General features: G+C 43.6%; 1 protein-coding gene across 2 annotated transcripts; it reads left to right on the top strand.

Moving 5' to 3' along the window:
• The first annotated feature begins 10,121 nt into the window (after positions 1-10,121).
• On the top strand, positions 10,122-16,823 carry LOC108080495 (uncharacterized). Of its 2 annotated transcripts, XM_017175256.3 has the most exons (7): positions 10,122-10,263; positions 10,325-10,420; positions 14,516-14,929; positions 15,008-15,093; positions 15,359-15,442; positions 16,239-16,504; positions 16,568-16,823. In XM_017175256.3, the coding sequence occupies exons 3-7, from the start codon at positions 14,521-14,523 to the stop codon at positions 16,692-16,694; spliced, it is 972 nt and encodes a 323-aa protein (XP_017030745.1). In that variant the 5' UTR covers positions 10,122-10,263; positions 10,325-10,420; positions 14,516-14,520; the 3' UTR covers positions 16,695-16,823. The 2 variants fall into 2 exon arrangements, with proteins under 2 accessions (XP_017030745.1, XP_017030748.1); XM_017175259.3 differs by lacking the exon at positions 15,359-15,442.
• The last annotated feature ends 10,926 nt before the right edge of the window (positions 16,824-27,749 follow it).

Raw genomic sequence — 27,749 nt, 5'->3', positions numbered from 1 at the left:
AAGCCCGGGTACTGATGATGAGGAGGTGACGACCCCTGAGCGGTGAGATGAGCAAGAATATGGCATAAATCAGGCTGTACATGGAGCCCAGCAAGCACCGCTGCGCTCCACTCCACCTCCGTTGTCAGCCAATCATAGTTTTCACACTCTAGTTAACATCATTGTCACCGAGTTTCACTCACTCGCAGAGAGGAGGGAAAAAATTGGTTGACGTTTGCAGTTTGTCACCCTGCCTGCTGCTGGTCCTGCTCCTGTCCCGTATTTGCTGCACAATTTTCCAACGAATCTACATGGCTGGCAGGGCCACCCTTTTCGGGGAACACTCTGCGTTTGTCGTTTTTCGTTTTAAAAATTTTACCAACGTTGACATTTAAGTTAATTTGCATACTGCCGCACAAAATTCACCCGGCGGCGGTGGCTGGCAAGGCTGCCTACCCTGATTATGGCAATGATGGCATGGAAATGGACCCTGAACTCTACGGCTGCCACAGTTCCCACCTATAACCCACCTATCCCTTTGTATCTCCCACTCCGCCTATCTGCCGGTATCTTTGTAAAAATTCCATATTTGCATTCTACTTTCCCCGCTCTATCTTGCCGAGTCAGTATTAAAAACTAAACGTTGGCCAATTATACAAAAAATTAACATACAATTCTCATTCAAAGAAATGCCGGAATTTGCCACCATCTGCATATACAGTGGGGCATAGAAGTGGGAAAACTGTATCTACTTTAAACTTGACCAATTTATTATTAACAAGAATGGAAGTTAACTTCGTCATGCCGAAGTTTTCATACCCTTGTCAAGTAGTAAGGGTCTAACGAAGACGAAACATTTCAACGTAATATTATTTTCAGATATTTATAAAGTGCGTCACTTGTGAGGAAAGTAGTTCTTGCTGGCCCTATTTTAAGGATACTTTTTAAATTTGTTGGTCCTTGCAGTGAATATTTCTGTGGCTGACGGCTCCTTCTTTGTTGTAATGCTTTAGACAGCCTTTTTGTCCTGCTGTCTCTTGGTTTTTTGGTAGCCATGCAAATCAATTTCAAAAACAAAAAAATGCAATTAAGAAATTCCCAGCAATGTGTCGCCACTGCCCCGAAACAAAAGTTGTACAGTTTCCAGGAAACGTTAATTTGAGGGCTCCAAAGAGTTTGAAATCTCTGGCAGGCGAGTGGCAATCTACAGGCCCATAAACCGCAGCTTGCTGAACTACGTGAACGTTGCATATTAATCAAATCCGCTCCGCAGCAGCGAGTTGCTGCAATTTGGCTGGATGCAGAGAGCCATAAAATATGCCAGCAGAAACCAAACAGTGCCCGCATCCAGCATACCCTAACCCCATCCCACACACCACATTCCCCCCAGCATCCGCTGGGGATCACACTTGTCTATGCGCGTTTAGCGCGATGGCTGCCACAGGGCTTCATGGCTGGGCTTCCACCCAGCTCGTGGCACCCAATTTCCGGTGCTTGCGTAAATACATTATGCAGCTTACAACTACTTAACGGGCGGCAAAGTGCGGGCAACTCGCGGCATAAAGTGGCAAATTCAAGGTGCAACTTTTGTCGATACAAGCTCCTGCTGCTGCTGCTGCTGCTGCTGCTGCTGTGACTTCTCCTGCGACCGAGTCCTGGTCGCGCCTCGAAAGGATGCAATAAAAGTGCACGGCAAAACTGTGAAAAAGGTGAAGATTACGCACTGAATAAGAATACGAGGCTTTCCGCTTGGGAAGGAGTGCACTGAGAGTTGGGTAAAGATTTAGGAAACTTTGAAATCCTTTGAGGATTTATTAAATAATAATTGTTGTTTAAAGTGCCAGAAAATGGTTCTTGTTTTGATTGGAGATGGAATTACTTCGTTACTATAAAATAAAAGGGAAGTCAAGAGTTTTCCTTAAGATCTTTTTAAAATGGGATTGCGTTTAGTTTGGTATTTAAAAAACTTCATAAAATATTAATTAAAGTCTACAAAGTGTTATTTCAATAATACTAATGTTAAAGTGTTAGCTTTATAAGGTTTTTATCCATACTGTTTTAAACTTTATTATACATCATATTGTAGGTATTTTTTTCAGTGCCTCTCCATATGTCTGTGTGTGTCCCAAAGTTGTGCGAGAGAACTCGCACTCAACCTGAATCCAGACAGACACTTTGAGGCAGCCCCATTCACATGACAAACATGTGTGATACGCCACTTGCACCCAGCCAGCAGCCATTTCCATCTGCATTTGCAACAACAGTTTTTCTTTGGCCCGGCCCCTTGCCAGTGTCCCTTTCCGCACCTGTTCGTCAAAAGCCACGCCCCACGCCCCACGTCCTACACCACACCACACGCCCAACCGAAACGCTCGTCTGTCAGCGTGGCATACTCATGAAAGTTAAGGACTTGCATAACTTCTGGCATTTATGTGCGCTTTTCACCTGCTTGCCAACGGCTTCACCTACTTTCCCTCCGCTTTCCCTCGGCGGCCGCCCGCTTTTCCATGCTTCATTACGCTAATGCCGTGTTTTCAAATTATTTTACATGTACCCGTCCCTGCCTCCGCGGTGCCCCCTTGTTTCTGGTGACTATTTGTTGCATACTTAATGGGGAGTGCGATGATTAGCATGCAATAAACTAGTTTAGGTGCCGTGACATAGTTGCTGCCCCGGGCATTACTCATCCTGAGATAATCCGTGCTGGGATCAATGTTCTAAATAATCTAAATCAGGTGAATTATTTCAGCAGGTGTACATAAATTTCAAACTTAAATTTAATGTGTCTATTAAATTGTCTAATTAATAATTTCTGATTCAAGGGGCTTTGAGGTCTGATAGGTAATTTATTTCGATAATTCTGTTTAAGCTATAACCTATTTATTGCCATTAACATTAAATCTAAATCACCTAATTCAAAATAAAATTAAATTTAACCTTCTCAAGGTAGCAATAATGAGCTTTAAAATTACTCAAATTACAAGCTATAGGGAAACCCCCATTATCCCTATGTCCATTCCAAAAGGGCGTATCTATGCTTTGTCAGGTATTCGCTCAAGGCCGTTGGCACACAGAAAGCCATCTAATTAAACGCATAATAATTAAGATTGGATATCATCAAATTAATGAATGTCAAAAGCAAGTCTCTGCGGCAAAGGTGATGGCCAAGGTGGGCATATAACGACAGGTTGTTTGCTTTACATAATTATTTCATTAAGTGTTTTGTGTGCGGCTCTGAGGCCAAGAGACTCTGCCGAGCTTCCAGTTGGGCTTACTGAGGGACCTTTTCACTTTTCCACTTTGGTAATTCCAGCATTTAACAAGTCGGAAAGCTGCAGACATCCCGCAGCACTTGCCTTGACCTCGGGCCCTGCCAAAACCGGAGGAGAAGATGCCAAGATGCCAAGATGCCGGGATGCCAGCATGCTAGGATGTGGGGCGATGTGGCGGAGCTCATTAACAAACATTAGTTGCAAATGTTGTGAATTACTTAAGGAATTAATATTCCATGCTTCACACACACACACACCGCCCCGGGGGAGGGGCTGGGGCTGGAACTTAATCCTCCCGAGGGCTGCTGGCACTCCACCACTGCCAAGGCAGCCAAATGAGCGGCAGTCATAAGTCCTGGCTTGCCAGCACATACACTGACACACTTGCTCCTTAAATCCCGCCCGGCATCTGTGAGTACACTGTGGCGTATACTTAATGCAAACTAATTCATTCCCCCCATACACACACACACACACACACTCGCACACCCAATAGGTTATCATCGGCTTCATCATTAGAACGATGCTTGTCTGCAGCGCTGGTTAATGATAGTTGACCTCCCCGTAAGCATATTGAATTAATGAAAGCTTTTTGTCTGCTGACCAAGATATATACCCCGGCTTGTCCACTGTCCACCTCCTGCCTGCCAGCGAACAAGCATTCCCATCTCTCGTCGGTCCTTATAGATTGACTTGGAGCCATCTAATCATCGGTGGCATTGTTGTCCATCGAGCCTTAAGAGTGTTAAGTGATTAATAATTTAGTGGGACTTTGGGCTATCGATTTGCGGTGAATGCGGCTCTGAATGATTGACTGATTCCTGGAATGGTCTTTGTGGGATTTGGATCATTATATATTTGAGTTGAATTCTACTAAACCATGAACAGTTCACTACCTTTCCTAATTGGTTTATGAAGGAGGAAGGTAAGAGGGTATTTTCAGTGACCAAAATACCGAATGCTCTGTGAATACTTTTAAGTATTTATTATAATAGTTCTAAGATTAAACATTTCTTACATATGAATATACTTAAATTGTTCAAATTCTCTTTTGCTTTAAGGAACTGCACTTTTTCAAGGGTGGCCACGAAACAAAATCCAAGGACAACCACAACTGCCAAAGAATAATTCTCTTGGCCAAGCCACGCCGCAAAAGTCCTGGGCCCAATTTTCTTTGTTTCATTTTGAGCTTGCACCTGTTTTTCACTTTGTTCTGTCTTCCTTCGTTTTCTCTGCCTTATCGCATTACCTACTGGCAGAAAAACACAAAAACTTTCAATTTTCCGTCACACATGAAATTGGTTCTAAGCGGCTTTCGAGATCCTCTATGACTTGGAGTCTGTTTTTGCCATTACCAATCCATTCCTTTTGTTTGGTTTTCGTAGAATTGCAATTTTTTTTAAAACGAATTGAGCGGAAATGCAGATTTCGCATAAACAAAGCACGCACAACAAATTAAAACAAGTCATAAATGTGTGTGCTTTTGGGAACCGAAAAGAATTTCTGCCAAACACAAACGGCAAACTCTTTCAGTGGCACGCGGGCGGTGGAAATTGGGAAAAACCGGAGCATTCGGCGCGTGCCCTGAATATTCTATGGCTGTTAATTATGCCGTTGTTGTTCGCCCGGCACTCGGGCGATATCTCTGTCTATGAGGCAAACATTTCGAAATTTCCAAGATTTATTTTCGTTCCGTAGGTTGGAGAGGGAAATTAGCCAAAAAAGAACTCGACTGGCGAGAGGTGTGGCAGAATATGAAAAATAACTTGCGCCTTTTTATGTGCAAAATATTGAAATATTAGAGGGGTGGGACGAGAAAGGACTTTCCTAACAGCGACATTGGGAAAGGCAACGGCAAAGGATACCCTTGGCTTGCTGGACCCAAAGGATTCATCAGCGGCAACAGCTGTTGACTGCCGGAGCTGCCGAAAATGTTAGCATTTTGCGATGATGTATCGTCGGCATCATTATAACAGCTGCCAGAATCTACACGCAAAAAAATGAGACGGTATTGCAATCAATTTATGTGGAAAATGCATACTCCGCTCTACAAATTATGACCAACTTTTCCTGCCGACAATAGCAATAGAATGATAAAAATATTCAAATATTTTACAACAGTTCATCTGATAATAAAATTATGAATAATTTATATTTAGTTATCTAACATCTCCCTGTGTAGGCACCCCTTCCCTCCCTTTGCAGGTTCGGGTATGAAATTTTGAATGCGTTTTCACCCGAGCCCTGATGGGCCCAGGGCCCCATTTGTGCGTGCCTTGGGTACTTGTTGTTATATTTATCACAGAAATGTACTTTATCTTTGCCGGTGCCCAATGCGCGCGGCGGAGAATCGGAGTCCCGGAGAGCCGTAGAATCGCAGCGGGATCGAGGGGAGACCCGTAACCCTATACCCTTGGGCCAGGACATTCGTCAACAGCTGCTGCTGCTGCTGCTGCTGCTTCTGCGGAGGAGACCGTCCACGGATACGCCGGTAATTTTGCCTTTTCCCATCTGTCGGCGAGCGGATGCTGGGCAGATTTCCATGCAAACTAAATTGTATAAAAACATTTCAATGTATTGTTTTAAGATTAAACTTGCATTATGAACCCGCAGCAAAGGGCGAAAGTTGTGTCGTAAAAAGCAAAATCAAAACCAAACAGCTGTTTGATTTTCACTTTTATATATTTTTTTTATATGGACGAAACATGTTGCCAGCTTGTATTTTTAATGTTTAAATCCGTTTTGATGGATGGCAATAAAAAAGTTGCCATATGAGCGGTGGATAGAGCTATATAGACCAAGTTAACTTGCTGGAAGCTCAATTCTTTCGATCGCTCATGATAGAGAGCCCCAGAATGGGCAGGAATTCAGATTTACAGTTGCCAGGCGAACACTCCCTAACATATCAATGCACCTGGCCGCATAAATTGCAGGACGCATGTGAAATGCCAGGCGGGCTCTGGGATATTGATTGAAATGCAATATTCTGCGCGCGGTACGACTCGCTAATTTGCATAAGTCCATTACTGGCCGAGATGACAGGCCCTCTGAGCCGGAGGAAGCTGGCAGGCCAAGTTGACCTGCATTTGACCGGCTGCGGATGTGGCCAGCTCTAATTCCAGGACGCTAATTCCATGGCATTGATGGTGACGTGGTAATATGCAAACATGTTGCCCCATTTAGGGGAGCTGTTGGGGCTTTAACTTCTGCGTGCTGTTAATGAGGAGATGGGTTCAAGTTGAAATTGAATATACTGAGGTTTTAGTCTAGAGAATACCCTGATTTTATTAAAATTGTACTCAAAGTAACTAGTTTCCCAAGCTAGTTTCTTTTATATACGAAGTCAAGTCTTCTGGCAAACTTCTAATGGTCGCCCATTGTTATTTACTTTCATTGCTCCTCGTCATTGAAGTTTAAATAGAAGCTGACTTGCAAAGTTCAAGCTAAAAGTTGATTACTAGGAAATCAGAGAAATATTGTTCCCTGTGTGCTGCACAACCCTTTTGTCCCTTCGCAAATCTCATAAAATCGCTGCTTTATTTCATAAACTTAATTCCCCCTTAGAGCTGGTTGCCATGGCAAAGAGCGTTCGCATTCGAATCACTTGCAACTATCTGCCTGCCTCCTCATTGTTTAAGGACAACAAATGCAGCAATCTAAACGAGTATGAGTACGAGTAAGAGTACGAGTATATTTAATGCAGGACTTGGCAATATTGTCTTGGCCTTTGCCCGCAGAGTCGCTGTTCAAATTCAGCTGCCTTCCGTTAGGTTCGGGTTGGGATTGTGTTGCCATTGCGTTGTTACCCGACTCTCAGCCGGCAGACATCATTATTTCTGGAGTGGATGTTGCGCCGATAAACTCGCAGAGCGTGGCAGTTTCTCTCTCCTTTGGCCCGGGCCGAAGTCTCAGCTCCCAATCCTATCTCCAGCCAGACCCCACTAAGACGGCAGCGTCATCGTCTTTGGCATCTTTATCCCTTATGCAAAAAGCGAAAAAATGGGACACAAATCGGGGTAAATAAAAACACACAGCTCTGCTTTCCGGGTCTCCAGCCCTGATGGCAATAAAAAAAAAAGTGCTCACAATTTATTGATTTCATATTAGTAGACTCGCACACATCATGATCGGATGGAGCCGTGCCCGTGAAGGTCTCTGCATAAATTTCCATCTCAGCCCGAGAGTATGCTGCATGCTCTCCCGTTCCCGGCTTTTGTCCAACGCAACTCAGATGTTGACGCACAACTTTTTTCCTATTCTGGGATTTTTGTTTCTTTTTCGGCTAATGCCTTGATTTCAATTTGTCTACACTGCGCCGCCGCCCGAATGTGGGTCAGCCTTTTCCCCGCCACTTTACTTTGGGCTGGCTTGCTAATTTTGACTCTGAATTTTGGGGCCAAAGAACTTGCTAATTGAATCAAATTGTTTCCTAATTGTTGTCGAGTTTCGATTTCTTTAAACAGAATTTGTAAGAACTTAAGAGAGGTGGAAAAACTTTCCACATCTTTCGCTTTTAGGTATTTAAAATGTAAGCCAGTAGCATAATGAAATTATGCGTTTCAGAAGTCAGAAATGTTGAATCTATAAGTTAGCATTTCAGATGCTAACTTAAAGACTAACTATAGTTATTGCTACATTCAAATTTGAATTGAATTTCCATTGATTTCAGGTTCTACAAGTATTTACACTATTAGGTAGACAAACAATAGAACCATTGATGGATAGAAAATACGGGCTACTAATGTGGTTTGTAGTTTTCAGTCGTTTTTCTAAAATCCTAATCACTTGAACTTCAATTATTGGCTCCCTCTGTGAGTTCAGGATGCAGCCCCATGGCGAATTATCGGATAATACCACATCACGAAAACACACACTATGCCACTGGCGCTGGCTCTGTGGTCCGCAAACAATTCATCATTTATGCCAAATATTGTGTTGCCTGTACAAATTATAAACCGAACTACTGAATGCCGATTTTGATAAGCTGATTTATGCTCCATGTTTAGTCTGCGGCCGCCACGTCCCTTCCCGCCGGCCCTTCGGTTGACAGGAAAATCATTAGGCTAATGTGATTGAGTGGGGCGAGTGTAAACAATAATATTGGAATTGGCAAACAAAAACGAGCACGATTTGAGCACATAAATTCAGCGGGAAATCGGTAATCCCCCTGAAATGGCCCGATATGCAAAGTCAGTCAGTCGCTGGACGATAACAAATGCGGAGCAATTATGGCCGCATTAAGCATATGGCCAAGTGGTCATCCACTCATCCACATATGGATGCTGATGTTGAGTGCATAGTCGGTGCTCTGGCCAGGATTTACATAAATCCCACCGCATTTACTCGCATTCAATAAGCAAGCAATCCCTGGAAGGAACAGAGTCAGGAACAGTAGCACTTGACTCGGCTTTAAGGCCACTTAATAATCCACTTGGACGGGTTAAGGGAGGCCCGCCCCCACTCCTGATTGCCCGCACTGTTGGCATTGATTTACGGGTGGACTAGCCCCAAAAACCAATCCCAATCCAGGTCCCAGCTTCAGTCCCAATCCCAGTGCCCATCGGGTATGCAAATCGAATACAACTAAATGTAAACACATACAAATGCAGTTCGAGACGGCAACCTTCGTTGGCTGTTCCATTTCTATTTCTCCGATTTGATTTCGCAAGGGCTCCTACCTGGGAAGGGGTTGATTGGGCTGGGGCCTTCAGTGGACTTTAGCCGACTGGATGTCTGCCAGACATCCTTGGCAAACTTTTGCCTCGACGGCTTAACTTTTTCGCACGTGTAGTTGGCCAGCAGGAGGGCTGATGTAACCCAGCCCCCCTCGTAGTTCAATTTAGAAAAAAACCTCTTTGTTTCTGGGCAATCCCTTAAAATGTTTTCTCAGCCCAGAACTTTCCTAATTTACCCAGTGACTCCGAGATTGGTCCAAGCAAAGGGCAGTTGAGGAATCTACTTAAAGTCCATTACTCAGTGTCCAGTTAAAGTGCCTCACTTGCAGTCTGAATTAATTAAAATTATATTAAGCGAAGGTTAATAAAATATATTCTTTAGCCAAATGAGTCCTGCTTACATTTTGAAGACCACTTTACTGATGAGCTGTCACAGTCAAGGTCCAAGGTAAACAAAGCAGGCGAAGTGAACGACTGCTGGCGGACATGCAAATGAGCTGAAAAACCTTGAAGCAGATAGATCAACCAGGTAGATCACCCAGGTATCACCACACCCACCGTTTACACCCTATTTGCAGGAAGCAGACACCCGACAACAGACAACAATGGGCCATAAACGCATTAACAGTAATGGTAAACAAGGTGGCAACTAAATATCTGGCAGAAGATCGCTATCCATCATCCATCACACCTGCGCATTGGACGCACGCAACCTGTTCGATGTCGAGCCGCGTTCGACAGCCATCTGCGCAGGCGCCCCGACACACATGAGATCGGAGGTGCACATTTGGCTACTTAATCATGAAATTTTGAAATTTTTATTGCCGGCTTTTTAAAATTAAATATATTGCGAAGGTCCCAGAAATCTCTAGATAAGATCACCTTAAAAGTTAATGAATTGGTCTCATATATACCATAGTTTACATATGTGAGGATCATTCCCCTAGAATAATTTTATAGAAATCTCAGAACTATCTTTTCAAAATAAACCATAAAATAGTTGGTAACTTCTTGAGATGGCGACACTCTTACCAACATCCAACGTGTTCGCTGTCGAACACTTTGCGGCCATCAGGCGATGCCTCCGCGGCTGCAATTCTTCGGCTCGCTTCCAGGCCGCTCGCGAAGTGGCCAAAATGGGTCAGGCTATAAAAGCCCGGGTTCAAGGCGATCGCCGTTTCAGACAACGCCAGCAGCAGTCGCAGCAACAACGCAGTAGCCACTTCGAAAGCAGCCAGAGCCACGGTGCCAAGTGAAATCCGAAGCCTCTCGAAACGAAAGTGCCCATCGATCGAGCGTCGAGAAAAGAGAGAGCAATTTTCCAGTGTAATTTTTGGGTGAATTTCTAAGTGAATTGTGTGCTTGACAATCGCGTGCTAAAATTTGCAATTTTTCTAGTGCGTCGAGCCAGACCAACTCGGCCGAAACTGTAATTAAAGTTTAGATTAATTGCATTGAACTCATCGAACGGAGAGACAGCGGATAAAACGACAGGTGAGTGGAAATGTTTAATTGCAAATGTCCAGCTCAGTATTTAAAAGAGGTTTTAAAATGGGAATTAAATTGGTACACTATTAATACATGTTAAATATATTTGATCTTAAAGTAAACAGCTAGTTCTTATGAAATTTAAAGATGATTCAGTTATGGTAAAACCAAAGAGACAACCAGGGGAGAAATTTTGATGATTAATATCGTTGCATTAAAATGTATATTATTTAACTTAAATAAATACGTTTTTAACAGTTGAAAAAAAAAAAAAAAACTTACATTTTCACTATTGTTAGGTATGTCAGAAATCTGCACAATCACTTCCTGTCAAAACCCCAAATCCAGCAGATACAAATAATCCGAAACGCATACCATATATGTATAGGCATGCATGCGACTAGAATCCAGCAATAGAAAGTTATTGACAATTGATCGAATGCCACTATTCGGCCTCGAGTCGTGCCGTACGTTTGTTTGTCCAACAAATTGGGGCTATATGGCCAGAGCCAAATATTTGGGTCAGGCCAAAAGAAATAACAGAACTCGGGGCATAAACCCGGCAACAAGAGGCAAGAGGGGAGGGAGGATTTTTGTTAAACGAGTTAACAACTTTGCATAAAAGAGCAAACAGAAAACCCATCGACTGGACGGAGCGTGGAACTTGTCAAAGCACCTGGGAAAAGAGGCGCGGAGGCGGGGAGGGCTGAGGTGTGGCGAGCACACACGCACACACCTGGAAATGTGCATTCAGCCAAGTTGGTTCTTTCGAAGCCAGCCGGCGATGATGGCCGCCCACTGACCCAAATGGGCGCCCGTCGACTGTCAGTCCAAAGAAATACGTTTTCGAGTGCCCCTCGTCCACAAAACCACCTCCAGCCTGGCTCTGACTCTGGCTCTGGCTTTGGCTCCCATTGAAGTGGAGGAGGCCTTGCGGCCGTTTTGTCTGTGGCCTTGATTCGATGTGGGTCTTCGCCTCTGCCTTGTCTGCTTTGGCTGCTGCTGTGCTTCTGGCCTGGCCAATTAACGCCTGCCTTTTGGCCAATTCCCATATAGAATTTATTTATTTAATTGCCTGCCAAAGGTCACGATTGTTCCCCATTTGTTTACCTATTCGGCAGGGCTCTTTCTTTGTAGCTTTCATTCACTGGTTGCTTTTGGCATTTTTGCGGTGGCCGTTGCTGTTATTGCTTTTCTTGCTGCTGCTGGTTGTCAAGTTGAGCGAGGTGAAAGTTTTTCTTTGAAGCTGTTAAGTCGTGTTTAATACATTTTATGTTTGGGCCGAGGCCGAGTCAAACTGAATTTGTTTTCTCAATTGCCGTCGGCGGGAGAATGTGCAGTGATTTCTGTTGCTTCTGTGGCTTAAACAAAGCGAATCCGGGCAATGACAGTTGCAATTTGGCCATCAAGAGCAGCTGTCTAATAACCATAATGGCTGTAGCAATTGCAAGTGCAATTTGTTCTGCTTTCGTGCGGTTATCACTGCATTTTGGGGTCAGTAAAAGTTTGGAATGCTCGGCGTTTTCACCGCCAAAGTGAATCGCCGACCTGTCCTGGCATTGCATCATGCTGTTACCGAACAATCAATAAATTCCCCGCCTCCCGAACTCTGATTAAAATGCAGCTCAGCCGACGGCGGTCGTTGGGTGTTAGGCAGCTGGCTTCCTCCAGGGTTCGCTGACCAGCAGCGCAAACGAAAGACTTAGGGCACAAACTCGCTAGAAAGCCGCGGCGAATTCCCCATTAGGGTTAAGCACTCCGCAAGTGCCGCGCTTAAGCATTTAATTAAATTTTAACTTTTCTTGGTCAATAAACCTCGGCTCCGCTTGATTCTGGCCAAAAAGAAAGTGAAACGTGAATATTTGTGGCTGCCAGAGTTTCTCTGCGAGCCCAGAAACCAGTCCATGACAGTCCAGAAAGCCGGCTAAATCAGCCCGCAGAATGACTCAGGGCCCCTTGGTTCCAATCCGATCCAAGCCGATCCCAGCCACTCCACTCCACTCCACTCCCAGAAACAGAAGACGGGCAAGAGCTGGAGCCGACAGCTGGCTGGCTGGCTGGCTCATTTACCGCAAATCACGAACGTTTTACCGCTTTCTCATCTTTGACTTTGACCAGGGAGCCGGTGGAGCGTGCTGCGGCACGAGACCGCAAACGAAACTGAAAATAAATACATACTTATACGTCTGTGGGGGAGAGTATCTTCTCATAAATTACAATGATATTTCTCGGCCAAAGAACTTGGTTAGTGTTACACCCCCGCCCTCGGAAATCGCTGTTTCTCCCTCGCCATCCACTGCGGTTTCCACACTTTCTAATTTGCGACTTTTGACCAGTGGCAAGTGTAATTGCTGCGCTCTTTATTTCTCTATTGAAATGCTTGTGCCTCGATTTTAATTGCCGTTTTAAGGCAGGCCATGAAAGTAAGAGTTGCGTGCGGGGCTTCCAATTAGAGTTGCGTGTTTCTCTCTCGGCGAAAGATGCGCTTTTCGCCGGAGCTAGTTAGGCGGAGAACTAACGTGGTGGGCATGCCAGCTAAATTATGTCATCAAGCCGATCACGAAAAGTGGCTGTGACTAATTTGGCCATCACAGTTTCGCCTGAGCTGAGCCGAACTCCCTCCTCCATTGGATGCAATCAATAAAAATTTCTCTGCCACACATTCCGGCTATTAATTACCATTATCTCAGGCAGTCTAATCGCTTGATCACGCCTCAAGAGAGCGCCTGCTCCAGCGGCTTTCTAAATTTACATGGGAGCCATAATTTCCACGGAACTGGGTCGAATTGTGTCACAAAGCCATCAGGCAGGAGTCCGTGCGATATACTAGCTGCCCGATTAATGACCCGACAATTTACATTTCTTTCTCTCTCTGCGTCTCTATGACTGAATGACCCATTCTGGGAGCCCGTTTCTGTGGCCGGCAATTAAATGGAAATCAATGCAATCTCTGCCATTGGCATTCCGCAGCCTCGTTGGCTTTATTAATTGTAACGGGAACCTGCTGCATGACATCTGAGCGAAAGAACCGCTAGTTAGAGCCGCTCAAACTGGTTCTGGCTCTGGTTCTGATATCTTTACTAGCAGCTCGGCAACGCAGAAAGAGATGAGCCTCTTTCATTGGCAGTTCCATTCTAATTCGCTTCGATGGCGCGGCCCATTGTGAGCAGTTTCCGATGCCAATACCCGTACTCATAATATCGCTAATCCAGCGGAGCTGCGATGATGTCTAATTGCCGGCACTTGCCACCTTGCCTCACCTGTGGCGGCTTTCTACGTACGTACGTTGCCCAACCTGCAACCTGCCACTAGGGTAATTTCCCTGCCTCAAATGCCATCTTCAATCCGCGGCCCGGGGGCCTTCATACTGGCGAACAGGTTCGCTTTGACCGACACCTTAATTGGGAGCAGTTATACCCGTTTCTGGATGTTTCGGAAGCGCCTGAAGACGCTTCGGCTTTAATTACAAGCCGCTACAACTTTCTTATCTGGTTTCCATGGAAATGGTAACATATATAATGGGAAAATTTTTGTCTATGATTCGGAAAACCCCGCTGGGTGACAGTTAGGAAGTACTTGGGTGAGACTCGAGTGCTGGGAGAGATAATACTTATAGCTTGTGGATCAGCTGCATTATCTAAAAGATATTTGCATACAAAAGTACAATAATGAAAACTGGGGTGAAAATGTTAACAGAATTCCAGAGCAGGTAAACAATAAAACAATTATGAAGTAAGAAATCGTTATAAACTACAAAATATTCTAATAAATTAATTGGTAGTCTTATTATCAGGATATATTCCCCACATTAGCTAAGAATGTATATTAAAATAATATCAGTAAAACCACATATTGTTGAGCTTTGAGTGGGGTCTGCTCGAGTTCGAAATAGTGGCTATGATGACATGTCTAATGGCAAATTGAAATCGGGCCAAGCGTGCGCCACTCAAATGGGCCACCGCTGATTCCCATTCCCGACCCGTGCCACGCCGTGCCCCACTCAAAATTGGGCAATGTGAAAGTGTTGTTATGCGGACGACTTCGGTCAGTCCCCGGCTGAATGTCAAGCAGCTCCTAATTCCACATCTCGCCTCGTTTCAGTCGCCATGTGGAACCAACGGAAAGTGCACGCCTGCTTGCTTCTGTCCATCGTGGCCAGCAACTGCCTGCTGATGACCTTCGCCTTCCCGCAGCAGGAGGTTTACCAGCGACAGCATCAGGTGACCCAGTCGCCGGTCCAACGGGAGGAGAGCTTGGCCGCCCAGGGTCGGAAGTTCGCCGTGAAGCCAAATGCCTCCAAGAAGGTGGCCTTGGACGATATTGAGGATGACCTGGAGAGCAACCAGATTCAGGAGACTGTGGGCGGACCCGGCGGCTTCACCTGGTCCAACATGCTGTCCACCGTGATGACCATGTTCTTCAACGGAGCCGTCAACCAGGCGCCCACCAAGTCCGACGATGTGGACAACTCGATCGGTTTGGGCGGCAGTCCCTGGGCCAATGTCATCTCCATGGGTGAGTGGTTGTGGAAAGATATAGAAAATATAATTTTATTGCTTTTCCCACAATAAACCCACTTATGTATCTCCGCAGGTCTTCGCATCATCAACACCTTGCTGGGCGGCGGAGCTCCCAGCGATGGCATCGATAAGGTCGACAACGGCGGATCTCCCATGCAGGTAATCGATCGATCCATTAGCCCCTAACAGGTGTACACTCACTGATTGCTTTTGTGCCACTTTTGTTTTGCTTTGTCGTAATTTGCTGTTCGTTCGTTACCGTTTTCGTTTCGTTTCGTTCTGTTTTATATCTTACATCTTATGCCTTATACTGATACTGATTCCGATACTGATTACGATTCTGGTGCCTGGCTCTTCTTATTCTCTCGATTATGTTTGTTTCCCGCCTACCTCCTCTACCTCTACCTCGCTAATAATCGCACAGGGCATATTGGTGGCTGTGATGTCGGCCGTTTTAGGCTCCAGAGACCCCGATCAAGTCAACTCGATGGCCAAGCAAGCTGGCGAGGTAAAACATCTTTATTGCTTTCACAACACAAAAGAACCACACCGAGCAACAAGATTTGGGTCTAAGCTGGGGGTTTTGAATAGATAGAAGAATACAATAGAATGATTTCTTGCATGACTCGAACTTCTTAAAGGTCATGAAATTAAATTTATGTTACAGTCCAAATAGTAAATGTAGAGATGTAGACCCTGTAACACATCAAAGTCTGCTTTAAAAAAATTTAAATTGTCTGAGTTTTAGTTTTGTTTTCAGAACAGTTTTGGGATTATTAACAAAACGGTTAATTTTAAAAATATTAAAGGTAGAGTGGATTATAAGTTTCCAGCTTTTTTTTGTTAGAGATGAGATTTATTTGTATTACTCTCATTATAATTATTAAAATAATTATAAATTAAATTATACATTATTTTGCTATATTTAAGGATCTGCTTGACATTTAAGAATGCTTAATAATTTACGCTCATTAAAAGGCTTTAAAACATAGATTTTACTAATTTGAATTACCTCAAATGGAAGTTTGGATATATTTTAAAGCTAAATAGTTCAATATATTTCATGGTAAATGCCCTAATCTTGTTGCCCAGTGCTGAGAGTGTAAATTGTTCCAATCCACACCACACACATACACACGCATTTACACACTCATACACATACACACACACACACTCCTCTGTATTGGCACAAGCAAATGCAAGACTAATTGACTAATGCTTCCTCTACCTCCGCACACACCACACACACACTCTCCACACACACCCAACGCCACTGAACATCGCTACCCCTTCCGCATCCACAGTTCATACAGATCGTGATGAACCTGCTGGACGCCCTGAAGACCTCCTTCTCTCACCGTTCTCTGGCGGCCCGCTCCCTGGGCAAGCGGGACTCGGTGAGCGACGCTGTTGTGGCCGGAATCTCCCTGATGAAGGGCTATGTGCGCACCTATCGCAGCTCGGAGGCAGACCAGAACCAGGACAAGTGCACGCAGCGCTACATGTGCGATGCCAACACGGAGTGCGTGCGCGAAATCGGCGGCAGCAGCATCTTCTGTCAGCTGGGATCGTAAGTTCACCAACTATATAGAGCCCTATAAAAAGGATACTCAAAAAGCCCTACTTTCCATAGTTATGCCACCAGCTACGTGCTGGGCCGCAGCAGCGGCAGCAGCTTCGAGGAACTGTACGACGCAGGACGCAGGGGCCGCTCCGGCTTTGACTGTCGCCAGCTCTATCTGGAGTGCAACGAGGTCTAGGTCCCGGCCTCCTGGCCACCCAGCCACCGCCCGCTGGACTCTCTCTAAACTAATTTAAATTAATTTATGACTTCCACCTAGACATTAGCTATTTATATTATTTATTTAAAAACTCTGTATTTATGTATGCCGGCAAAATGTGTGTTGCTTCTCTTAAGTTGTCAATAAAACAAGATAAAAAACCTTAAAATTAAAAGCATTAAATGACTTGGAAGTTTTTTAATTCAAAAAGTAACAGCTCTTTAGGCTATACGAAAGGTAACAGCTATAAAAATTGTGCACTGCTTGCCTTAATTTCAAAAGCTCAAAGCAGATAGCTTTCAAGTCAAGTTCGAAACTTAAAGCTGCGTGCTGCAAAACTCATGCGTTTCTATAGCTATCTCTTTCTCAGCTTGTGGGAACAGTACGGAGTTTCCTGTGTGAACAGTATAAAGGTGAGAACAGAGTAAATTACTTAATATTTTAATTTAAACAACAATTATTTAATATTATTTTAGCCTTGCAGGGTATTAAATTTAAGTCAATTAAATATATAAAAAATTTATATATTCTTTCGCTGTGAAAAAAAAACAAATTTTAAAATGTTTAGACTTGTCGTAGATCGACAAAGCAGCAACTTTTTTTTTCGGAAATTTCATAAACCAATTTATATTTTCTTAAATATTAAATATTTTTAAAATGTGAAAATCTTTTTGATTCACATAGCTAAGCCAAAAATCCGTCAGAAAATGCATAAAAATGCTTTTAAAAAGAAAAACGAAGTGCTGTTTCCTATCACAGAAAATATTAGATTTAATTTAAGAACGATTTCCCATATATTTTCTTAACTTCAGAAATAAATTTGAAATCATAAATTCCTTTGCTTCTGGTATCTTATAAGTTTACTTGAAGAAATGCAGTTTATCAAACATATTTTTACTTATAAACACAAAGCAATGGTTACTTTAGCAGTTATTACATTCCCTGAAACATATTTCACAACTTTCCCCAACTAGATGGACATTGACAATCTCGGCAAGCCAAACAAGCTGACGACCAACACGACCATAAAACAATAAAAGACGCTGCTACTGCTGCTGCCTCCTTTGTCCTAGATGGAAAACCATTACAACAACCGAGCTTAAGCTGAAAGGTGTGTCCGTCCACTCCACTAAAATGCAGTTCCTCTCTCCTTGAATTGTCAACTCGGCCTGGCAGGAAAGTTGCCGCCTCTTCGGAGTTGCTCGGTCGTTGTCCCGCTTCTTATTGCTTATCAACATTCAGCAGCAGACTTGCTCGACTTTGAGTCCTTGCCACAAGGGATGCGCACGTGAGGAGAACAGGATGTGGGGAAAAAATAACAAATATAAGAGGTATATATGATATTATAATTAGTAAGGTATATTATTATACCAGTATCAAGATTCAATTTTATATTTAAAACATTAAAATACAAACAAAACCCTTATATTTTCTTATTTACCTATAATATATGTAAGTTAATTTATATCGAGTATTTGTTTCTAATATTTAGAGGTTAAGCTGCTTGTATAGACTTCTTTTTTAATTAAATATGTTAAGTAAAAATTCCAAAGGATACCCGTTTCACGGCACGCTCTCAGCTCTGAGTGTAAAGTTTTGGGCAGGCAATTTGGGTAAAACAAACAGGAAAACTTGAGATGCCAGCGGCAGGGAGAATGTCTTGTCTCGTGCCATTGCGCAGCTGCAGCCGTTTGCAAAGTTTTTGCCATTTTGATAAATGCCACAGCACAGCTGAAATTTATTGGACAGCCGGCAACGCCGACGCACAGAAAATTGCAGCATGCAAATGCAATGTGGGGGAGAGACGATTCTGCAACTTGGACTGGCACTGGGCTAGGGAGTGTGTGTGTGTTCACTGCTAACCCACATTTAATGGGCGGGCATGGCAACATTTTGTCCAAGATGAAGGCACTGCTCTCCTGCAGCAGTGGCAGCCTCCAAAGTTATGATTAATTTGTGCGGCCAAGTTTTTGTAGCCCACCCGCAGCCGCCCCCCGAAAAGTTACTCCATCCTCCATATTCGCATTGGCATCCGGCGCCGCATCCGCATCCAAGCTGCTATCTGCAGGAGCAGCACTGGGAGCACAAGGAACACTGCTGCTGGAAGCCAGTAATTAAAGGCTCTTTGGACCAACTGGCAAACGGCGAGCGGCTGCGATGCATCGCTTAAAATTCCATTTAATTACGTTGAGTGTTGAATATCTTTAGTGTGCTAATTAGAACTGTGAGCCAAACTTTTCTCGGACACCCAATGCACTGGCTCTCGCTCTCGTACTCGCAGTCGCTCTCGGAAAATGCAGAAGGAAAGCTCGGGAAAGCAAGTGAAACAATCGAATTTGGACAACGATCTAATTTGCAGCAGAAGTTCCGGCCGAAACGAAGACGCCGCTCCACAGCCGTCAGTCTGGGCCTGACATTTTTGCCAAACTGCTTAAATTGTTTTACGCAGATTATAATTTACTTCTAGTTGTTAGCGGGAATTAAGCCGCCTTGCTGAAATCTTGGACGCTGTTTTGACAAAAGTTTGAAGTGCAGCTCAAATTGCTCATTGTTTTTTGCTGGAATTTGCTTCGGGAAGTTTGCCAAGAATCCGTGATTATCCAATTAAAATGCAATGCCGTAAATTAGTTTGCAAATTCCGCTTGTCATAACAGTATATATTTTTTTAATGACTTTAAGCCGGATCAAATTTATTTTCGAAATTGTCATAAATCTTTCCATAGAGGCAATTCAATTATAAACACTTTACCGCCCAAGGCTTTTCATGTTACGGTGCCACATTAATAACCACAAATAAAAAGCAAATGCTATTAAACGATGCGATGGAATTTATAACAGTTTCTCTTTAATTTCATTTAGTCAGAATCCTGTGAATCCAGGGGATAATCTTTTATCTTAATTCTACTCAAGTTAAGGCAAAGACAAGCCATCAGGAGTATTTCTCTGCAGGGACTAGCTAAATGTTTAATATGACTGAAGGTTTTCGTGTTGATCCCAGCCAGGCTAAAAATGAAACAATACTTTTTTCGGGCTGTCAGACTCAGGCAGAGATAATAACTTTTTGCCAAACAAAAGCCGAAAACTATTTACGGAAAATCCTTAGGGAAAACGAAACCGCAAATCAACAAACACACACCGATGGTGCTTTTGCACGTGCGCCCAGGTACATAAATGTCCATCAAAGTCACTGGCAATTATTTCGATATTTGCACAAGCATTTTTTGATTCGATTTCCATGTTGGTTTTTTCTCCAAATCAATTCATTCAAGTGGTCAAAGTGCGAAAATCTGTTTGATAACCTCAATTTAAGGACGAAAAAGCCATGCAAAAAGGAGAAAAGCCTGAGCGACAAACTGTGAAAAGGCCGGCAAAAAAGCAGGGGAATTGAATGTGTTTTGCAAAAATATTTTAGCCCGGGGCGCTGAACCGAAATTGACCTATTGAAAATTTAATGTTTGCATACAACAATTTCCTGCACAGCAGAAATAACAATGGCAACAACGAGCACGGCGAGTAAGCCGAGTACAACGGGTACGTGAATGTTCTGCTGATGCTGACAACTACAACGGGCAAAAAAAAAAAACATCCAACGGAGAATGAAACCCAAAACAAACCACAGCCCGGCCGGAGGATCCGCCGGAGGAGGTCGCTCCCCGGGAAGCCGAGCGGGCAGTTAAATCGATACACTGAGCGTGTGAGCGAAGCAAACCCAATACTGGCGGAATTTGCATTTGGCTTTTACCTTGCCCGGCCCTGGGCCCAAGCACCACCCAGCGAGAGGACACCCTAGCCACCCACTGACACACAAGTCCTGCGGCAGTGTGCGGGGCATGTCAGTGGTTGTCACCATCAGCATCAGCGTCACCCATTGCCATCACCATCCGCCGAATCACAAGCGCCGTCAGGCCCGGCGATATTGGCTTTTTCCGCGGTACCCGAGAGATTCGGGGAGAACGGGGAGTCCTTGGTTCCGGGCCTGCGTGGGGGCGTCACTCTGGAAAAATCAGAAGGCGCCCCGGCATCCAGTAAACGCATTCTGTGCCAGCTCTGGCCCCTCCGACCGCTTCCAATTTTTGAGCCATGCAAAGTTCGCGAACGCCACCGTGTCTTGTGTCACATGTAAAGCAGTATTTTTTTTCATTTATTTTTTTTTGGAAGCGAAGCATGTTTATGGCGTGTTTTATTATTTTATTTGGCATTAATGGCAAGCAGTCGCAGGCTCAGAACCTTGAGATTTAAATTAAATTTAACTCAGAGCATTTTCCATTGATTTATGATACATCCGCGACCCAGATTTTATGACACTGTGCGGCGGGCGTTTGTGTCCATCAATTGACAGGCGATTTTCCGTTCAGTTTCGGACAAGTTGGAATTGCTAAAATTCGCAGAACGTTTTCCCAAAATGTACAAACTATCATCAGGGGGGAATTCACCCACTTTCGCTCTGACCCGTTTTGTCAAACTTTTCGCATTCATTATTGAGGCTTGCGTGGCGTGCGAAACAGTCTGAATTATTAACACTGAAAAATATTTAAAATATTTAATTGAGAACACCGATTTTGGCATCCGTCTATCCAGCCGTCAACTCGTGGCGGCGCTTTCCTGGTGGCTAATTTCAGTGGTTTCCCGTTTGACTTCGGACCGGAAAACATCGGAGAACCATTTGGCAGCAAACCGTAATAGACCGTAATAGCCAAGGGCAGACATTTTAGCCTGATGAGCTTATACAGGCGGGTTGGGGCTGTGGTGCTTGGGGCTGTGGGGGGTGTGAGCCTGGCCTTATCGACTGCCGATTTGGCCGCTAGTTGATGTAAACAAGCTGTCAAAGGGGCCCAGCATCGATTTGACTTCCGAAGAAATGTTTCCTCCGACTACCCTACGAGAAATACCAGGACAACTGACTTTGCCTTGTTTGTTGTTCATTATAGACATGAATGGTAATAGGGGACAATGGAAGGATAAATAAATTTAAAGGAAAAAACATCTTGTTTTCCTCAATAAGAAAATTCGTTTAAAAGTAAAAATTGTTATAATTGGAACTCTATTTTCTTGTAATATCTACCTAGAATATATGCAAAACTTAGTTTTTTGATACATTTTAAACATGGACAAATGAAAAGCAGAACAAAGTTTTCTAATAAACTATATTTTAAAGTGTTTTTTCTACAGATATATTCAGATAGTTTCCCCCTAATACCCCTTAGCCATTGTTCCTGTTAACAAACAGCAAGTGCAGTTTGAGTTTTAATCCTCTTTCAGGTCCTACAAAACAGGGCTTAAAGTTGGCCAACTCAATTGGCCCGAATCGCTTTGCCCGCCGCCCCAACACGAATGGAATTCGATTTGGCCACTTTAATTACGACCGCGTAAGGGCACATTGGAGCCTCGCTTCCCCCTGGCCAGAGCGTCCGCGTCCGCATCCGCATCCGCCGAGTGGCGATAAGTATTTTGCCTGTCCTATCTCCACTCCCGGATCGCTGCTCCCGGACTGTTGGGAATTCGGGCAGCGCCATGTTAGTGATACTTCCGATATGTACATATATATATACTTGGCCGTTGTGTTGCTGTTGTTGCCTCTTGCTCCCAACACAAATTGCTTAAAGTGGAAAATCGCTGGCGCTGCATTTGTGTGGAGAAGGAGCAGGGTGTGGACTGTGTGTGTGTGTGTCCGGGACTCACGATTCCTTTTGGTTGTGCCTGCATTTATCTTTTATTGGCTCCTCTTATCTGTGCCGCCGTTTCCTTCCCAATCGAATCAATATTAGTGAGGCCCCTCGAGTGCCTAAGGACTCTGATTAATTGATGGGGCGACTGCCAGCACTTGTCACCGCAGCTATATGCCATAATCTATCACACATCCTCGTCTATGCCGGAGGGGTCGAAGGACAACGATAACGACAACGACAACCCTTTTTTCGGCCAAGGCCATCAACTGATTTCTTTATCGACTTTGATATAAGCCAGAGATGTTTTATGGGAAATAAATGCCCGGTCGGCCGGCCTGACAGCCGGTCTGCCTCATCAGCAGTTGCTACAAAGTACGGATCGCAATCTCATAAACTCGATTCGAATATTTGCTTAAGAATGTCATAAAAAAGGAGCAGGGATAAGCCGTAAAAGCATGTCTACTAAACAATTCGCTTAGGTTTTGGGCACCCCTCGATTGCAATAATAAATATGTTTGGGCCGTAAAAAAGTTGGCTCGAGTTCGTTAAGCCAATGGCCGAGTCGAAGTGTAAGCCGTGTGCCCTGCTCGACTTTTTTAATTGCGCTTTTGGCCAATAATTTTTTATTGCCTTCTAAACGCCGCCCGACGTGAAGAAAATTAAAACAATTGTCTGGATCGTCCTGCCCGCTCACTAACTTGGCAGATAAAGCGCGGAACGGATCGGAGCTGCGCGGCGCGTACCACAAAAGTGTAAACAACATATAATTTGATTGTGCCTCCAGTGGGTCGAAGCATTTTATAATTAAAATTTGTACTGCAATTGCTTTAATTAAAGCCGCAAGGTGAGTGCCAAAGTTTACGACCAATACAAATTGGCAACGGGCGGCGGCGTGAGCTGAAGTTGCTATAATTCGAAGTAACTTTGCTGCAGACAAAGTTTTCTTTCAAATTTATTGCGTTTCCTTCTAGGGCAGATACTAATTAGCACTGGTCGTCGTCGTGAAATCTCAGCCTGCTCTTGGCGTCCGAATGATAACTTTTCTCCTTTCCAGAATTGTCAACAAAATCTAGAGGCACACTTTATGGTTTATTTATGAAATGAAGGTTGAATGAACCCAGCACAAGTGGCGGCAGGACCTTCTTTTTTTTATCACGTGTTGTAAAAGAAAAAGGGAGTGAACCCAACTATTTGCCTTTGCCAAGAATACACTACTATTTGAGGGAAAAGTGTATAGTATATAGTTTATGAAATGAAATATCTTAGGCAGCTTCTTAAGTTACTGATCTGTTGGATTAAAATCATATTTTAAGCAATAAATTCTTTATACTTTCAGAAAACAAGAAAGATTTATTCATAACTTATTCTATTCTAAAAGCTACTTTGCTTCCCCCAGTTGTCAGAGTATTTCAGCTTCGGTTTTCTGCAACACCTCACCAACTTTTCCCCCTACTTACCACTTAGACATGACGAGAGAAATTTGCTGTGAAGACAAACTTGTTGTTTGTTCCCTCAACTTGGTGGGTTATCTTCAGTCAAACATCATCATCAGCAGCACATCAGCGGCGGAGCACATCATCAGCATCAGCATCCCGGCATTCAAGCATCCAAGCATCCCAGCAGCCCCACCATCGGCATCAGCATCAGCGACATCATCATAATTTTCTGGCTCCGCTTATCGAACTCAAAAAAAGTTAAGAATAATGTACACTTCAACATTTGTGCCATAGTTTGAAAAGAAAAAAAATCTGCAAGAGATTGCGGAAGGCAATGGCTGAGCGGATGGCAGTGACACTGTCAGTGGCGGGGGGAAACAAAGGCTCAGTCGAAAATAGCTAACATAACTTGGCCAAAGAATTTCCATCTCGGTGAAATTTCCAGCTCCTTTGTTTGCCCTTCGAGTCCTGGCCAACATGGGTTGGTTCGCTGTGCGTCCGTGTGCATGTGGTAGAATTTGGTAATGCAAATGAAATGAGTTTTTGTCCGGATGCCGCGAGTATTCATTAAAAGCCCTCCGATTTCGGGGCCCGCAAATTGCACTGGCTACTGAACACAGTCGGACTGCGAAATGGCCAAATATTTATAACTGCAAACTGCGCGCAAATTCATCAGGCCTAATAGCCTGCTTGGATGCCTGGATCCCTGCCTGCCAGTTGGGGAAACAATGTGCGGTGGGATGGCCAGGAGCGATGCGTTATAGTAAACCCATTCGGAATGCTCACTGGGCCGGGATTGGGATAGCCTCGCACTCCGCACTGCCACCACTTTGCAGCCCATCATCGATGCTGCTCAATGCAAATGTTGATAATGATTTGCATTTACGCGCATTACACCAAACCCATTTCAGGAATGGAGGGCAAGCAGTGTGGGCGTACACTCTGCAAAAAGCAGGCCAATTGACTCTACAACTCATGATATCACCATTAACTTTCATTCAGCTGGGATTTTTGTTTAAGGTCATGAATATATATTACAACTAACAAGAGCATCACTGTCTAAGTTTTAAAACTAGCTGCATAAAACATAAACGAAGAGAAATATGTGCATTCATTAAACAAAATATTTATTTAACAAAAAGATAAGCACTTGTGTTCATGTAAATATTCTACAAAATATAAACACATATTTATGAGTGTAGAAACTGGGCTCGCTAATGCGAAATGATTTGGATTCTTTGGACAGAAATTTCTTGCGCAAACGCAATTTATCTTCCTCAAATTGAAGCGTTCCAGAGATGCATGTCCGATAAGGCCCTGACGTATTTCGGAGGCCCAGCCAAGTCACAAAAACCGGGGATTACCCCGTAACTTACAAAGGAGAGTGGGAAGGCCAATAGCCGGATGCGAGGAGCAGCTAACTTCTTCAATAATTTGTTGACTTCCCCAATTGCTTGGCTATTTGGCTGGTTCAATACAATTATCCGAAGATTTTTACTGATTTATTTGCTTGGAACTTATTTACTCTTTGGACACGATTTCGGCGCTTGGGCTTTCTACTTTCGCCTCGACTTGTTTACTGTTTACAGAAATGCGAGACCTCAAACAACAGCTACGACGCCTGGCTCAAATATCCACAACTAAATCTAACATAAAAAAACTTGCGAAACCTAAGTGCTCCAAGAACAAGAACGGAGTGCAAAGAATATGCTTAAAAAGCCGGCAAGGAGACCGAGACCCCTTCGTACCCTATAGCTGGTGGAGCGCAGTGCAAGGCAAGTAGGAGGCCAACTTCGGACATCAAAGGATCGTAAAACGCACTCGTACTTCCCCACAGCAGTCGGGGGTAAAAGGGGTCCTGTCTCCGTAGCTAACCCAATTATCTGGGCGTAGGTCAGCGCCAGAAGGAGCGCAAATGGTTACAGGAGAAACGGAGAAGTCTGCACCAGATGTCATTGGAAGCACTCGCCTCTGTTCCTCATGTAGTCCTTTAGTCATTATGGCAGAAACGAAAAAAGCAAAATTAAGAAGTGCCAAAGAAAAACGGAATGCCAAAATACCGTGGAAGCTAAAGATGTAAAATAAAGCCATAGAGGTCAGAAGGATATTATAGTACCCTCTAAGTAGGGATATATTGGATTCTTTCGATTTCTATAAACAAGATATTATAACATAGATAGTATGGTATAAGATGAAATCTTAAACTGAAAGAATTTCCCAGACATTATCAAAAGTGTAAGTGAATTTCTGTTATATAAGTATGCTATAGTATACATATTTATATAAATAAGTGACAAATTATGAACGTTCCTTGAAAGGAACAGCCATCAAGTTATCCTGCTCGTAAGTGTGAGACGAGCCTTGTAATTTGATTGCCATCCGCTGGCCAAGTCGAATGAAAATTCAAATAAAAAATCCATGGAACTGGCAGCGAGGACTGGCAGAGGCGTTTTATCGGATATTGAATATATTTAGCAAAGAGAAAGAAATATATATATATAAATGTTGGATGAAACTGTCACTTAAAAGTGCTGGCTACACTTTCACTCTCCCTTTTATGTAGCTTAAAGTTTTATTTTTCGGTTTTTCTTGTTGTTCTTCGGATTTTACTTTGCCGGGCAAGGACATTTCCAACTGGCTTCATCTTGTTTGACTTTTCCTGCCTTGACGCGGGCCCTGCTGCCTGCTGAGTTGTTGGACTTGAGCCAGCGGGGATCCCCTTTCTCCGTTCGGCATCTCCTCTTCCCCAAGACCCCCGGCTGTCGTCGGGCGAGTCAGTCATCAGCATCAGCATCAGCAACATAGTGAAAAACATTTACTGCCTTTCGTCTGCCATCTCGTACTCTTTCCTCCATCCTCCGTATTCCCTGCTCCGCCCCCCAGGTCTTTGTGTTTCTTGTAAATTGCTTCGCTTACGTCCATCCCACTCGCTCCGAGGAAGAGCTCCTTCTTGACAGGACAACGACAAATTTTACGTGTTGTTTCTTATTTTTCCTCCATACTCGGCGCTTGTTCTCCTTCTCGCCCAGTTTTTTATAAGCCCGTACTCTCGGAAGACGGAGATGTGATTTCCGCTGCAATAAAATAGACTGGCTACCTTAAAGGCTTTATGACCCTTGGAATTCGCCAGTTTATGGCTTGTGTTATTTTTATGCACTCCACTTGGCCCCCCCTTACCCCCGGCCATAAGTGTTGGCTCATTTTTGTTTTCCTTTCGTCACTTTGATGTCCTCAAAGGGGGTCGCCGTGGCTGGTGATCCAGAGTCGGAGCCAAATTACCATAAAATATTAAATTATTTATGCATATCCCCATTGAGGAAATTCTCTTGCTGGTCGCCCTTTTATCGGCCACGACAGCTGAGGGTCAACAGTGTATATTTCCCCATGAAAATGGGTTTCTCTTTGGCTTACTTAGGGTTATTTTGGCTTAATGTTGTCAAATACTTACGGTGTCCTTTCGTTTTTGAATGAAAACTCCCAATGTTTTGCCACATGCCATCTGAGCTTATGATTTGGCTGGGCAAGTTAAAGACATTCCAAATATTTTTCAAATAAAAATAGAACTGGGGACAAGCATTATAATTTAATCTGTATGCAAAAAGATATACAATCTAAAATTAAATATGTTCCCTTTTAATAAATGTAAATATTCAAACAGATCGAACAAATTCCTCGCAAGCTATGACCCCCCCGGTGATGTGATGTACTATTATTTTTATCAATGGCACGCCAGAGAATGCTAACACAGCCAATCAATTAGTTAGGCTCGATAACATTCATAAATAATTTACCATTCTGATGAGACAAGCCGAACCAACACGCACAGAGAGAACGCAGAGATTTAAATACTGTTTCACATGATTTATTGAATGCCTTTATTTATGGTGAATTTTTTATGATTCTCGTTTATTATTTTCATTTAATAATTCGCT

The sequence above is a fragment of the Drosophila kikkawai genome, chromosome 3R, assembly GCF_030179895.1.
Source record: "Drosophila kikkawai strain 14028-0561.14 chromosome 3R, DkikHiC1v2, whole genome shotgun sequence".
Classification (NCBI taxonomy): domain Eukaryota; kingdom Metazoa; phylum Arthropoda; class Insecta; order Diptera; family Drosophilidae; genus Drosophila; species Drosophila kikkawai.
This window is presented reverse-complemented; position numbering and strand designations above follow the sequence as displayed.